Genomic DNA, 14,038 nt, shown 5'->3' on the forward strand with positions numbered 1-14,038 from the left:
CCCTCTTTGATATTTAGAAGTCACTTACATATTCGATATCTAATCCTTTGTTCTTTGTATAGATTGCAACTACAGTCTCCCATTATGTGGCTTGGCTTTCCATTGCATTTAGGGTGTATCTTGAGAGCAATTCTTCATTTTAATGTAGCCAACTGTGTCTATCTTTTCCTTTATGTTGTTCTCTTTTGCCTTGTTAAATAAATCCTTTCTTGCCCTGAGATCCTAAAGATATTCTCCTATATTTTCTCCTAAAAGTTTTATAACTTTGTCTTTCACAGTAAGTAGCCCCTTGTCTATTGCTACATTAACACAACACAGTCCTAATTACTGTAGCTCTATAATAAATGTTGATATCTGGCAGCACCAGTCCCCATCTTATTCATTTTTATTAAGAATGTCTCTATAAATTTTGGCCCTTGCTATTTTACATAAATTTAAAAATCAGTTTTGTTAAAGAAAAAAGTGTGTGGGGATTGTGATTGCAGTGACTATAAATCAATTTGAGAAGAATTGTCATTTTTATTGTATTGAGTATTTCTATTCAAGAGCATGTCCTCTCCATTTATCAGTCTTTTTAAATGTATTTCAATGAAATTTTGTAATTGTTACCTTTAAAATATTTTCATGCCTTTGCCAAGATTTATTCCTTGGTATTTTATTTTTTTAGCCCCTAATATAAATAATATTTTAAAATCATATTTTCTGTGGAAATGGAATTGATTTTTGTATCTTGATTTTGTATCAAACAGCTTTGCTAAATTAAGTTATTAATTCTAATAATTTATCTGTGTACTCATTTCGGTTTGCTGTATACTTAGTCATCATCTATCAATTTATGATGGTTTTATATCTTCCTTCTCAGTCTTTTTAAAAATGTATTTTATCTCTATTTTTTATATAACCACACTGCCTAGGACTTTCAGTCCAATATTGCATAAAGTGGTGATGATGAGTACCCTTGCCTTATCCCTAATCCTCTTTATCTGATTAAAGAAGTTCCCTATTATTATTAATCTGTTAAGAGGATTTAGCATGAAGAGATACAACATTTCATCAAGTACTTTTTCTAATTTCATTAAGATAATTATATTTTTCACATCAAAATGTTCAAGTGGTGAATACATTTTTTGTTTTCTACCACTAAACCAGCCTAGCGTTACTGAGATAAGCCCAACACAAAGTATTACCTTTTCCCCATATATCCATTCGTTAATTTTCTTTCCAAACATTTTGTTTAGTGTTGATGCGACTATGTTTGCAATGGGATTGGCCTTCAATTCCCTTTCTTATACTATCTTTTACCTTGCTCTTGTGGCTCTGCTAGCTTCATAAGATGAGTTTATTCTCTAGAAGAGTTGGTGTAAGGTTGGGATTCTCTGATCCTTGAGAGTTTGATTTAAATCTTCTGTTGAACCATCTGGGCTTGGTATTTTCTTTGTGGCAAGATTTTTACCCACAATTTCTCTAGTGGGTACAGGGATGTTAAGGATACTAAGGAATATAGTAAGTCATGTTTGTCTAGAAATGTATACATTTCATGTAAATCCTTGAGTTACTGTCATAAAATGGATAATCTTCTCTTACCTCATAATCGATACAGCATCTGTAGTTATGTCCCTCTTTTTGTTTTACTCTATTTTATTTGTGCTTTCTGATCTCTTTCCCTCATTAATCTTGGTGCAGGTTTACAAAAACAATTTTATGAATGCATTGATTCGCTTTCGTTGTAATTTGATTTCTATTTCAATGATTTATTCTTTTATGTTTATTATTTCCTTCTATTTGGGGGATTTATTTTCTATTCTTTAGGCTGACTTAAGATGGATGCTTTGTTTATTCATGTTGCACTCCTTGTTATTTTTAATATAACTCTTAAAGTTATAAATTCCATTCTCAGTACAATTTTACTGACATTATAAGTCTTAATATTCAATATTTTAATGATAATTTATTATAACATTTTTAATATTCATTACAATGTATTTATATATTTCTAACTTTCTAAAAATGGGGTCCTTCTAGTTGCATTTTTGTTACTAATTTCTAACAATTGCACTGTGGTCAGAGACTGGGACATATGTAATAATAAGCTTCTGAAATTTCTTGAAGCTTGCTTCATATACTACAGTATGCACAACTTTTATAAGTGTTCTGTGCACTTATTTGGAAAGAATGTGTATTCTATGTCTGCTGGATGTAATGTTCTATACATGCCTATGTGATCAAACTCATTGTTTTACTCAAACCCACTGTACCCTCCCTGCCTTTTTTGTCTGCTTAAATTTATCCATTACAGAGATAATTGTGTAAACAATCTTCCACTTTGATGTGAATTTCTCCTTATAATTCTGTCACTTTTTTATATTTTTTAAGGCTATGTTCTATGAGCATACAGAGGTTGACTTTCTATATCTTCCTGGCAAATTGAAACTTTTAGCGACACATTAAAGATCTCCTTTATCACTAGCTACATTTCTTGTAGTAAAGTCTGTTCTGTCTTATATTAATAAAACTAAACCATTTTCATTTGTATATTTTCCTGGTGTTTCTCATTTTAACCTTTGGCTTTCAATCTCTCTGTGCCTTTATATTAGGAGATATTTTTGTAATTGGCATAGAATTTGTGTTTTACCTACCTTATTATTTCTATTGTAACTGGAGGGTTTTGTTTATTAATTTCTATTCTGCTATATTTGGATTAATTTCTACCATTTTATTATGTACTTTCTATTGTTCTTCTTTCCCTTTTTCTTATTCCATTTTTTCCCTTCGCTAACTTGCATCTAGGTCTACTGTTCTTATGGATACCATACCTATTTTAATAAGTACCCTTAAAAGGAATAAATGTATCAGTATTGTTACTCTCCTCACAACCAATACAAAGACTTTAGAATAGTTTGATCTCAACTGTTCATCCATCAAATTATATTCTCTCATTCCCAGTAATTTCAGTTGTTCTCTATTTTTTATTTGAACTCCACAAATCATACTTTATTTTTTGACACTTAATGTTTATTTAAATTTATCCACATATTTACTGATATCTTTACTCATTACATCTTTTTATATTACAGACCTGCTACATGAGGTATATTATTAAAAGTTCCTTTTGCCCTAACCAGTTTAGCTCAGTGGATAGAGCGTCGGCCTGCGGACTCAAGGATCCCAGGTTCGATTCTGGCCAAGGGCATGTACCTTATTTGCGGGCACATCCCCAGTAGGGGATGTGCAGGAGGCAGCTGATCGATGTTTCTCTCTCATTGATGTTTCTAACTCTCTATCCCTCTCCCTTCCTCTCTGTAAAAAAATCAATAAAATGTATTTTTTTAAAAGTTCCTTTTTAAAACAATATTTTTATTGATTTTTAGAGGGAGAGTAAGGGAGAGGGAGAGAGAAAGAGAAACATCCATGTGAGAGCAGAACATCTATTGATTTGCAAATATTGTACCAGCCTCTATTGTACTTTACCTCTTTCTTTTCTGATTTTATTTGGGTCCTCTCTCTTTGTTTCTTAATGAATCTGGCTAAAGGTTCATCAATTTTATTTATCTTTTCAAAGAACCAGCTCTTGGTTTCATTGATCTCTGGTATTGTATGTGTGTTTGTGTGTGTGTGTGTGTGTGTGTGTGTGTGTATGTGTGTGTGTGTGTTTAGTCTCTGTCGTTTATTTCCTCTCTGATCTTTATTATTTCCTTCCTTGTACATACTCTGGACTTTTCTTGTTCTCTTTCTAATTCTTTAGGTAAGTTGTAGGGTTAGATAGTTTATTAGAAACATTTCTTGGTTTTTGACATAGGCTGTATTGCTATAAACTTCGCACTCAGGACTGCTTTCGCTGTGTCTCATAGATTTTGTGTAGTTGTGTGTTCATTTTCATGTGTTTCCAGGAAGTTTTTTTTATTTCTCCCTTGATCTCATTGGAACCCATTTATTGTTTAATAACTTGCTATTTAGCCTCCATGTGTTTGAGAATATTTTTGAGTGTTTTTATTGTAGTTCATTTCTAGTTTCATGCCATTATGATCCGAGAAGATTATTGATATGATTTCAGTCTTCTCACACTTGTAGAGACTTAGTTTGTGCCCTAACATGTGGTCTATCTTTGAGAATGACTCATGTGCACTTGAGAAAAATGTATATTCTGTAGCTTTGGGGTAAATGTTCTGTAAATGTCAATTCTGTCTGCTATAATGTGTCATTTAGGATCATTGTTTACTTGATATTTTTGTCTAGACGATCTATCCAGTGATGTCAGTGGGGTGTTAAAGTCCTCTACTAAGATTGTATTGCTGTCTATCTCTTCCTTAAAGTTCTCCAGAGGTTTCTTTTTATATTTGGGTGCTCCTGTATTGGATGCATATATGTTTACCAGGGTTATATCCTCTTGTTGTATTAAACCCTTCAGTATTATGTAGTGACCTTCATTGTCTTTTGTTATGGCCTTCATTTTGAAATCTGTTTGTCATGTATGGTTATTGCTACCTAAACTTTTTCTCATTTCCATTTGCATGGAATTTTTTTTCCATCCCTTCATTTTCATCCTGTGTGAGTCTTTTATTCTGAGGTGGGTCTCTTGTAGACAGCATATACATGGGTCATGGTTTCTTATCCATTCAGCTACCTGATGTCTTTTGATGGGAGCATTTACTCCATTTATATTTAAGGTTATTATTGACCAGAGGCCTCGGCCCTCATAGCCCCAGCTTCGTCTAGAAGGTCATCCGGACAGTCCTTCTGCTGTTCAGCCTTCTAAACTAATTAGTATATTAAGCTTTTATTATTCTAGATAGGTACTTTTTTTGGTCATTACTTTCTTTATAACTATGTTCCTCTCTCTTCTCTAATTCTTCTTCTTATACCAGTCCCTTTAGCATTTCTTGCAGTGCTGATTTGGTGATGATAAACTCCTTTAGCCTTTTTTCTTTTTGTCTGAGAAGCTCTGTATTTCACCTTCAATTTTGAATGATAACCTTGCTGAATAGAGTAGTCTTGGATTCAGTCCCTTGCTTTTCATTACTTTGTTTATGTCATGCCACACCCTTCTGGCCTGAAATGTTTCTATTGAGAAATCTACTGACAGTCTAATGGGAACTCCCTTGTAGGTAACTTTCTGTCTCTCTCTTGCTGCCTTTAAGATTCTTTCCTTGTCTTTATCTTCAATGTTTGCCAATTTAATTATGATGTGTTTGGATATAGTTTTTGGGGAGGGTTCATTTTGATTGCGACTCTGTGCTTTCTGAACTTGAGTGACTTTTTCCTTCACCGGGTTAGGGAAATTTTCTTTTCTTTTTTTAAAATATATTTTATTGATTTTTTTACAGAGAGGAAGGGAGAGGGATAGAGAGTTAGAAACATCAATGAGAGAGAAACATCAATCAGCTGCCTCCTGCACACCCCTACTGGGGATGTGCCCACAATCAAAGTACATGCCCTTGACTGGAATCAAACCTGGGACCTTTCAGTCTGCAGGCCGACGCTCTATCCACTGAGCCAAACTGGTCAGGGCGGGAAATTTTCTATCATTCTTTCTTCTAACAGGTTCTCTAGTTCTTGCTCAGATTCTTCTCCTTCTTGTACCTCTATGATGTAGATGTTGTTACATTTCATGTTGTCCCAAAGCTCTCTTACACTATCCATCTGCTTTTTAACAAATTTTTTTCTAATTGCTGCTCTCATTGGGTATTTTCTTCTACCTTGTCTTCTAATTCACTGATTTGGTCCTCAGTTTCTTCTAATCTATTGTTAATTCCTTCCAGGGTATTCTTTATTTCAGCTCTGTCATTTTTCATTTCCAATTGATTCATATTCATGGTTTCTACATATTTTTTCATGCTTATAAAGTTCTCGCTAAGTTCCTTATAGTTCTCATTAAGTTGCTTGTAGTTCTCAATGAGTTGTTTGAGCATCCTTATAACTATTACTTTGAACTCTATATCCAATAAATTGCTTGCCTCCATTTCATTTAGTTCCTTTTCTGCCAATTCCCCCTTTTCTTTCATTTGGGGATTGTTTCTTTGTCTCCTCATTTTAGTGGGTCTGGTCTTCCAGGGCACCAGGTCAGGTGCACTGGGTCTTGATGGCAGGTCTATGTATCCAGGGGTGTCGGGTGACAACTATGGGGCCAAGTACAAAGTGGAGGGTCTGGTTGTCCAGGGGCATCAGGTCACAGCGGCAGGGCCAGGTGCGCCACATCAAGGTGGTGGAGCCAGCCATCCAGGGCACCAGGTCAGTGCAGCAGGCTCATATATCTGGGTGCCTCTCATTCTTTCTTTGTCTGAGGATGTATATATTTTGCCCAATTCCTTGAAAAAACATGGTTTTTTGGAAGAAAAATTCTAGGATACCAGGCATTTATTGTGAGTCTATTGAAAATATAATTGCACTGAGTCCTGCCTTCCATTTTGCTATTGAGTAGTTAGCCATCGTCTAATGATATTTATTTATTTACTTACTTATTTATTTTTTTTTTGGTGTCTTTTTTTTTCTTTTATGTAGAAATCTGTCTTTGCTATGAAGCTAATTTTAAGATTTCTTTTTTTTTAAAATATATTTTATTGATTTTTTACAGAGAGGAAGGGAGAGGGATAGAGAGTTAGAAACATCAATGAGAGAGAAACATCAATTGGTGTCTTTTTTTTTCTTCTATGTAGAAATATGTCTTTGCTATGAAGCTAATTTTAAGATTTCTTTTGTCCCTTTCTTGTCCTGCGGTTTCATATTGCAGTGCCTATGTGAGGGTTTCTTTATATTGATTCTACCTGGAATTTGTTCGGCTTTACATTTGGTGTCTTTCAACAATTCAAAAATATTCTCAGCCAGGATCTCCTCAAAGATTGCTTCTTGCCCATTATCTGTGTATTCTGGAGCGCTTATTATACTTATGTGAGATTTTTTTCACTGTCTTCTGTGTCTTCTAACAGTTTCCATACTTTTCCATTATTTGACTTACTGCATTGCAGTTTAGATAACTCCTCCATTTTTATAATAGAGCAGTTAGCTCACTCTTTCAGCTTTGTCTAACTCTTCTGTTTAACCCACTCAATAAGCTTTAAATGTTAATTATACTCTCCATTTTTTGGTCTTCTATTTGGCTATTTTATAATTTTGCTTGCTCATATTTATATCCTCTTGTTCTTTGCTCTAGTTTTAAGGCTTGACTTTTATTTATCCATTTTTTAAGTTTTATAATACATTTATTAGAGGATACCCTCTAATAAAGACAAATTCTGATTCATCAACTTAAAAATGGTTTGTTTCTTCTTGCCATAGATGAAGTTCACATAAAGGCCTACAGAAAATTGTTACCTTCTTTATCCTGGACTTGTCCATTATCATAGCACAGTGCAATCATTTTTCCTTTGCTAAAACACATATTCAGAGCTTTGCCTATGCTTCTCTTCACAAAGTAATGCCATCACAGGCCATCATTTTTATGTTATTCATCTAAATTAATTTTTTTCATTTCTATAATCTATCATTCAATAGAAAGGCTCTGGGCATATTTGAAGAACCTCTCAAATTGCCTCCAAACCTGACTTTGAGACTATGTTGAATTTATGCTTGAACTTAGAGCTGGGTTAGGGCAGGGGCTCTGACTACTGAGACTGGAAGAGCTTATCTAGGCTTGTGGAGGGTGATTCCCAAAGAAACCATTTCTGTCTAAGCTGATATATTGTGCTTAAAAGGATGAAGTCCTTTGTCTTAGTCAGTCCTGAATTGATGTCCGAGAAAATGCAGGGAAAGCACTTTCACCTGCTATGTGGGTCAGGAATGATAAAGCAAGGTGCTTAAGCAAGAGTTCTTTTTTTCTGTCCTTTAAATATATTAAATATTGTTATTTTATATCCTGCATTTGAATTCTAATATCTGAAATCTTAACAGGTTTAATGTTGCTGTTTCTGCTTCCTTCTACTCATGGTGACTTCCTTCCTTGTATATTTTGTGACTTTTGATTGTAAAAATGTTCCTTGGAATATTATCTGTGGAACTCTTTTGAGGACTGAATTCTACTTTCCTTCCTCCAGAAAGGATTTATATTTATTTCTGCTAGTCATCAAGGGACTCTTCCAACCCCTTTGTGTTTAACTTTCCCAGGGGTCCACCTAGTGCCCAGATTAAGGCAGGCATGTTTCCATACTGTCCCCTTTTGTGCAGCATGTTTATTCCTTGTTCACCTTATTGTATTGCAATTTTATATGCAGCTTCCTATTAGTTCCCTCACCTTGTGTGGGTATGAGGCTTAATCACCTTTTCCTCACATAGCACAAAGCAATCAAACTAGTTCAAGATTTCCAGGGTTCCGTAGAAATGATCACATGAAATCCAGCCTTGAATCTTGCTTAGTTCTTGCTTTCACTACATTTTCAGCCTCTGGAGATTCCTTAATTTCATGCCACCTTAGTGCTGCATTTTTAAATGATTTTGAAATATTTGCTTAAGCATTTTAATTGTTTTAGCAGAAGGGTTATCCATCTTATTGTGTATACCAGACAGCTTGAAACAGAAGCTGACAATTTTCCACTTACTCTGCAGTCAGGCCTCCTTGCTAGACCTCTCCACTGAAACCACTCTTGTCAAGATCACTGATGACTCTCATATGGCCGTGTCCTGTGGTAATGATCTGTCATCATCTTACTTATTCTGCTCAAGAGGATTCAGCACAACTGATCACTCCCTCTTTCCCATGCAGGTTCTTTCTCTGGCTCTCAAGATACCTTACATTTCTTGTTTTCCTTCTAAACCTTTGCTTTCTTGATCTCCACGGCAGAACTCATCTCCTCTTCTAGACCTAAAAATATTAAAATTCCTGAAACCTCAATCCTGAACTTTCTTCTGTCTACATTCTATGCTATATGATCCCTAACCCAACATGTTAATTCATCTGTGTGCTGGTAACTACCAAATTTATATTTTCAGCCCTACCTCTCAGGAACTCTAGAATTACATTCAACTGTCATCTCAAACCAAACATGTTTAAAACTTATTCCTCTCCCTTCAAAAAATCTAGTCTTCCACAATTCTTTCCTATATCTTTAAGTAGCATCATCATTTATTACCCCATTGCCAGAGTCATTATGGATTTTACTCATTCCCTCCCTCACACCTTTCCTCCAATCCCGTAGTCGGCAAACCGCAGCTCGCGAGCCACATGCGGCTCTTTGGCCCCTTGAGTGTGGCTCTTCCACAAAATACCACGTGCGGGCGCACATGTACAGTGCGATTGAAACTTCATGGCCCATGCGCAGAAGTCAGTATTTTGTGGAAGAGCCGGTATTTTGTGGAAGAGCCACACTCAAGGGGCCAAAGAGCCTCATGTGGCTTGCGAGCCGCGGTTTGCTGAGCCGCAGTTTGCCGACCACTGCTCCAATCCTTCAGTGTGTCCTGCTGGTTCTGCATGCAAAATTATCTTGACTCTGACCACTCCTGATGTCCACCATCCAAGTCAAAGCCAACATCTCCTGTCACCTGGACACTGACTGTAGTCCCTAAAAATGCTCTCTGTTCTCCTATCCGCATCACCAATACCACTATCACTATCATCATTACTACCACCTCCAATAAAACCTGCTCTCCTCCAGCTACAGATCCTTTAGAAAACATAAACCAAGGCATGTCCTTCCCCTACTCAGAGTTCTCATCCCTTCACTCATACTGCCCCCTCTATCTGCAAAGCTCTTCTCCCACTTTCTTCTGTGGCTCACTCCTTCACATCATTTACATTTTCACTTACATATCCCCTTGGGAAGGAAGCCTTCACTGACTGCTCCATGGAAAATGGTCCTAGTCTGCGTCTCTATCTCATAGCACTCATCATTATGTGAAACTATACAATTTATTGTTTCCTCTTTACGTTCCCCACTAGAAAGTAAGCTTTGTAAGGGCAGAGCCTTTGTTTATCTTGTTTATCATTCTATCCTCAGAACCTAGAAGCACGATCATAATAGATGCTCAATAAATAAATAGTTTTGAATTAAAGAATAAATTTCGTTTAATTCTCACAATATCCAGTGAGACAGAGATGGTCTTTTCAATCTTATAGATGGGGAAACTGAAACTCAGAAATGCTGAATGATTCGGCCATCTTGTGTCAGAATCAAACACAAATGTGTACAATTTTAGAGGCCACAGTATTTTTTTATTTTCAAATCTTAAACTTTTCACTTTGAAATAATTTCACATTTCCAAAAATGTTGCAAAAATAACACCGAGTTCTCTTTTACCTTCACCTTCACTCAGCTTTCCCAAATGATAACATTTCTATTATCCAAAGCAGGACGTTAATGTTGCTGTAGAATTAGCAACTGTTTATATTTCATCAGTTGTCCCACTAATGTGTCATGTGAGTCTCTTCCAGAACAGAGGTCTCAGCCTTGTCTCTCATGACTGACACTTGTGAATAGGGCTGACTCTTATCATCACGATATACTGGTAGACAGTGCCCAGTGCTGGGCACATGCAAAGCTTTCCATAAAAAAAACAAAAAAATATTATTGTTGGGGAAATACATAAAACTTCCTTTTGAGGAGTAGAAGGAAAATGGTTCCTGATGTTCGTCTGTTTTTCTTAGTTTGGCAGACCTTGACGTGTTTATAAAAAATAGTGAGGGCAGCTTGCTCAAGAAAGTCGAAAAAGGAGATTCCAACGGACTGGTCGAGATTATGCAACACCTTATGGCTCTTAAAGAACGACAGAGCAGCACTGACGAGATGTTTGAGCCCTTAAAGCAAACCATTGAATTGCTGAAGACCTATGAACAAGAGTTGCCGGAAACGGTGTTTAAGCAGCTGGAGGTCAGTGCTAAGTTTATGTTTTCCTAATAAAAGAAATAGAGGGAAAGTTCCAAGATTTCAGAGTGGAGTGAGGTGGGTTTAAGGAAATGAAAATCAGGGCTTGCTGACAACCCAAGGTCCATGTTTTGGACTATATGTGTCACGTATGTGTAATGTCTAGCACATACCTGAAACTCAATAAATTTGAAACAATATGATGCTGGAGTGGTGTGGGAGAATTGATGTAGATAAGTGTTTTGGGTTGTTGTTTTTACCAGAATTAGGGATGAGCCAACTTTTTGATTCAGTGAAAAAAAAAAAAAGCAGGTTTAAGAAACATTAAGATGTAAGTAGAAATGGAGACATAGAAAATATCCCAGCACTCCTGAAAGTAGAGAAAAGGGCACGGATTTCCAGGTTAGAGGTTAGGTCAAGAGGAACAAGAAGAACGGTATTGAGTGGGAAGTAGGTGATAGTCAGAAGAGCAGGCAACCCGGGAGACACGTCAAGGCGGGGGGTTGAGAACGGTCCAGTGGTACCGGGACGTTGGCCCTGGCACTGCAGCAGAGATGAGGACACTGGGTACTGCTCCGCTTTGGGACTGTGGGGAGGGGAGCACCAGGTGGGTCTGAGCACACTGACGTCTCCTTTGCAGGAGCTGCCTGAGAAGTGGAACAACATAAAAAAGTTGGCCATCACTGTGCGGCAGCACGTGGCCCCCCTGCAGGCCAGCGAGGTGGCCCTTCTCCGGCAGAGGTGCGCCGCCTTCGAGGCTGAGCAGCAGCAGTTCTGGGAGCGGTTCCACAGAGAGGCACCCTTCAGGTAGGCCCCAGGCTGCTGCCACTGCCTCTTTTCCTTTAAACACGGTGGTCTCGGAGTCACTGAGGATCTCTGCATTGGGTTTGCCTGTTCTCTTAGGACAGGGACACTAGTCACCAGTCTTCCCTCCCATTGAGGTCCGTAGGTTAGAACATGGTGCTGATGTGGGCAGTCCTATCATGGCCTGAGTGAGATGGCCAAGGGCTGTTCAACAACAAAAAAAAAGGCTAGAACCTTCTGTTTCTCCAGGTCTAGAAAATTACTGTGGTAAAATTACTAGAGGTTTTTTAAAACATAAATCTGACATGTAACATTCAGTAAGTTTACAAGTACAGTGTGTTACTTTGATACATTTACTTATTGTGATATGATTGCCAATGTAGCAATGTTTATCACACTGCATAATTATAGTGCAATATTATTGTCTACTAGAAGCCCAGTGCATGAATTTGTGCATGGGTAGGGTTCCAAGGGGGGAGAGGGGGCCGGGACACGATCGGCCCTCTGGGCAGGTGGTGGGACGCCCTTGCTGGCCCGAGATCCCGATCGATCCCACTGACTTTCGCACCAGTTGTCGGGAGCCACCTGGAGGCTGCTTTTATATTGTTTCTTCCTGGCGGAGCATCTAGGGAGAGGAAGCAGCTGTGGTGCCCGAGGCCAACTTCCAGGAGGCCGGCAGTGCTGTTGGGATCATGATGGTGGTGCTGGTCCGTCTGTGCCTGGCTCATTCTCTGGAGATTGGACCTGCAGGACTACTGAGGGAGGGAATGGCTGCCACCGGGCTGTGGGCCTCTGGGTTGGGTCTCAGCTGAGTGGCGCTCCCACTGTGGAAGCACACTGACCACCAGAAGGTAGCTCCTGTGTTGAGCATCTGCCCCCTGGTGGTCAGTGCGCATCATAGCGACCGGTCATTCCAGTCATTTGGTTGTTCGGTTGCTCAGGCTTATATATATATACTAGAGGCCCTATGCATGAAATGCATGCAAGAGTAGGCCTTTGCAGCCCAGCTGCCTCAGCCCTCACAGCCATGGAGCAGCCCCAGCTTCATTCGGAAGGTCATCCAGAAGGTCATCTGGAAAGACAGCTGGATGGTTGTTCTGCTGTTCAGTCATTTGGTCAATTTGCACATTACACTTTTATTATTATAGATAGATTCTAGAGGCCCAGCATGACCTGTGGGGATTCGGCTGAAACTGGCAGTCCAACGCCACCTGCCACTCCCGCTCATCCTGGCCCCGCTGCACCTTCCGCGGGCTCACGCCCAGTCAGTCTCCATTGGGAAAGGCTACGCCGCCACAGCAGCACTCGCCAGCCATGAGCCCTGCATCAGGCGCCCATTGGTCAGCTGAGCAGCGTTTCCACTGTGGGAGCACACTGACCACCAGGGGGCAGCTCCTGCATTGAGCGTCTGCCCCCTGGTGTTCAGTGTGTGTCATAGCGACCAGTCAACTAACCATTTAGCCATCCAGTCACTTAGGTTTATATATATATAGATTCATTATATTGTGCATTCGTTTCTATGGCTTATTGACTACTTGTTACAAGTTTGTACCCTTCAATGTACTCTTACTGCCACTCCCATCACCTGGTAACCACCATTTTATTCTCATACAATACTTGTCTTTCTATGACTTAGCTCAGTACTATGTGCTAAAGGTCCATCGTGTTGTTGCAGATGGGAGGATATCCCTCTTTCTCGTTGCTGAATAATATTCTATTATGTATATGCTTCGCATCTTTTTGTCCATGCCTCCACTGATGGGCCTTTGGACTGTTCCCTTATCTTGGCTATTGTGATAATGTTTTGATAAACATGGGAGTGATTATATCTCATTGAAATCCGGTTTTCATTTCCTTTGGTTATATACCCAGAAGTGGAATTGCTGGATTGTATGGTAGATCTATTTTTAATTTTTGAAAGAAACTCTATATTGTTTCCCATAGTGGTTGGAACTAAAGTTTCTAGGATTTTACTAAACTGTTAGCATTCTAAGTTCTCACAGACTCCTTTTGGTTTTTTAAAAAAAGGCTGATAGAATTTAAAATAATTTTGGAAGGCATTTTGGAGGAAGGATTTGAGGTAAAAGATTTACTTTGGGGTGTGCATTCTCTCAGACACCCCCTACTTGTGATTAGGGCTCTTTATATAAACAGAACAACTATAGGATGGGCAGTCCACTCACATGTGCGCACACACACACATCTTCCCTTGGTGAAGATGTCCATCTGTGCTCTGTCTTGCCCACTGTCAGCACCTGGGGCTCCAACCAGGAGAACACACTGATCTGGACAGTCCTGTGTCTGCTGGTTCTTATGGTCCTGTGTCTGCTGGTTCTTATGGTCCTGTGCCTGCTGGTTCTTATGGTCCTGTGTCTGCCGGTTCTGGATGGTCCTGTGTCTGCCAGTTCTTATGGTCCTGTGCCTGCTGGTTCTTATGGTCCTGTGTCTGC

At 38.8% G+C, this 14,038-nt stretch overlaps 1 protein-coding gene across 1 annotated transcript in view; it reads left to right on the forward strand.

The window, feature by feature from the left end:
- The window catches only part of DNAH9 (dynein, axonemal, heavy chain 9), a 362,890-nt gene that overhangs the window by 58,026 nt on the left and 290,826 nt on the right, over positions 1 to 14,038 (forward strand). Inside the window, exons 17-18 of the mRNA XM_005875413.2 lie at positions 10,568 to 10,790; positions 11,425 to 11,591. Of these exons, the coding sequence (XP_005875475.1) occupies positions 10,568 to 10,790; positions 11,425 to 11,591 (390 nt within the window). The remainder of the gene's footprint in view (positions 1 to 10,567; positions 10,791 to 11,424; positions 11,592 to 14,038) is intronic.

Source organism: Myotis brandtii, unplaced genomic scaffold, assembly GCF_000412655.1.
Source record: "Myotis brandtii unplaced genomic scaffold, ASM41265v1 scaffold461, whole genome shotgun sequence".
In the NCBI taxonomy this organism is placed as follows: Eukaryota; Metazoa; Chordata; class Mammalia; order Chiroptera; family Vespertilionidae; genus Myotis; species Myotis brandtii.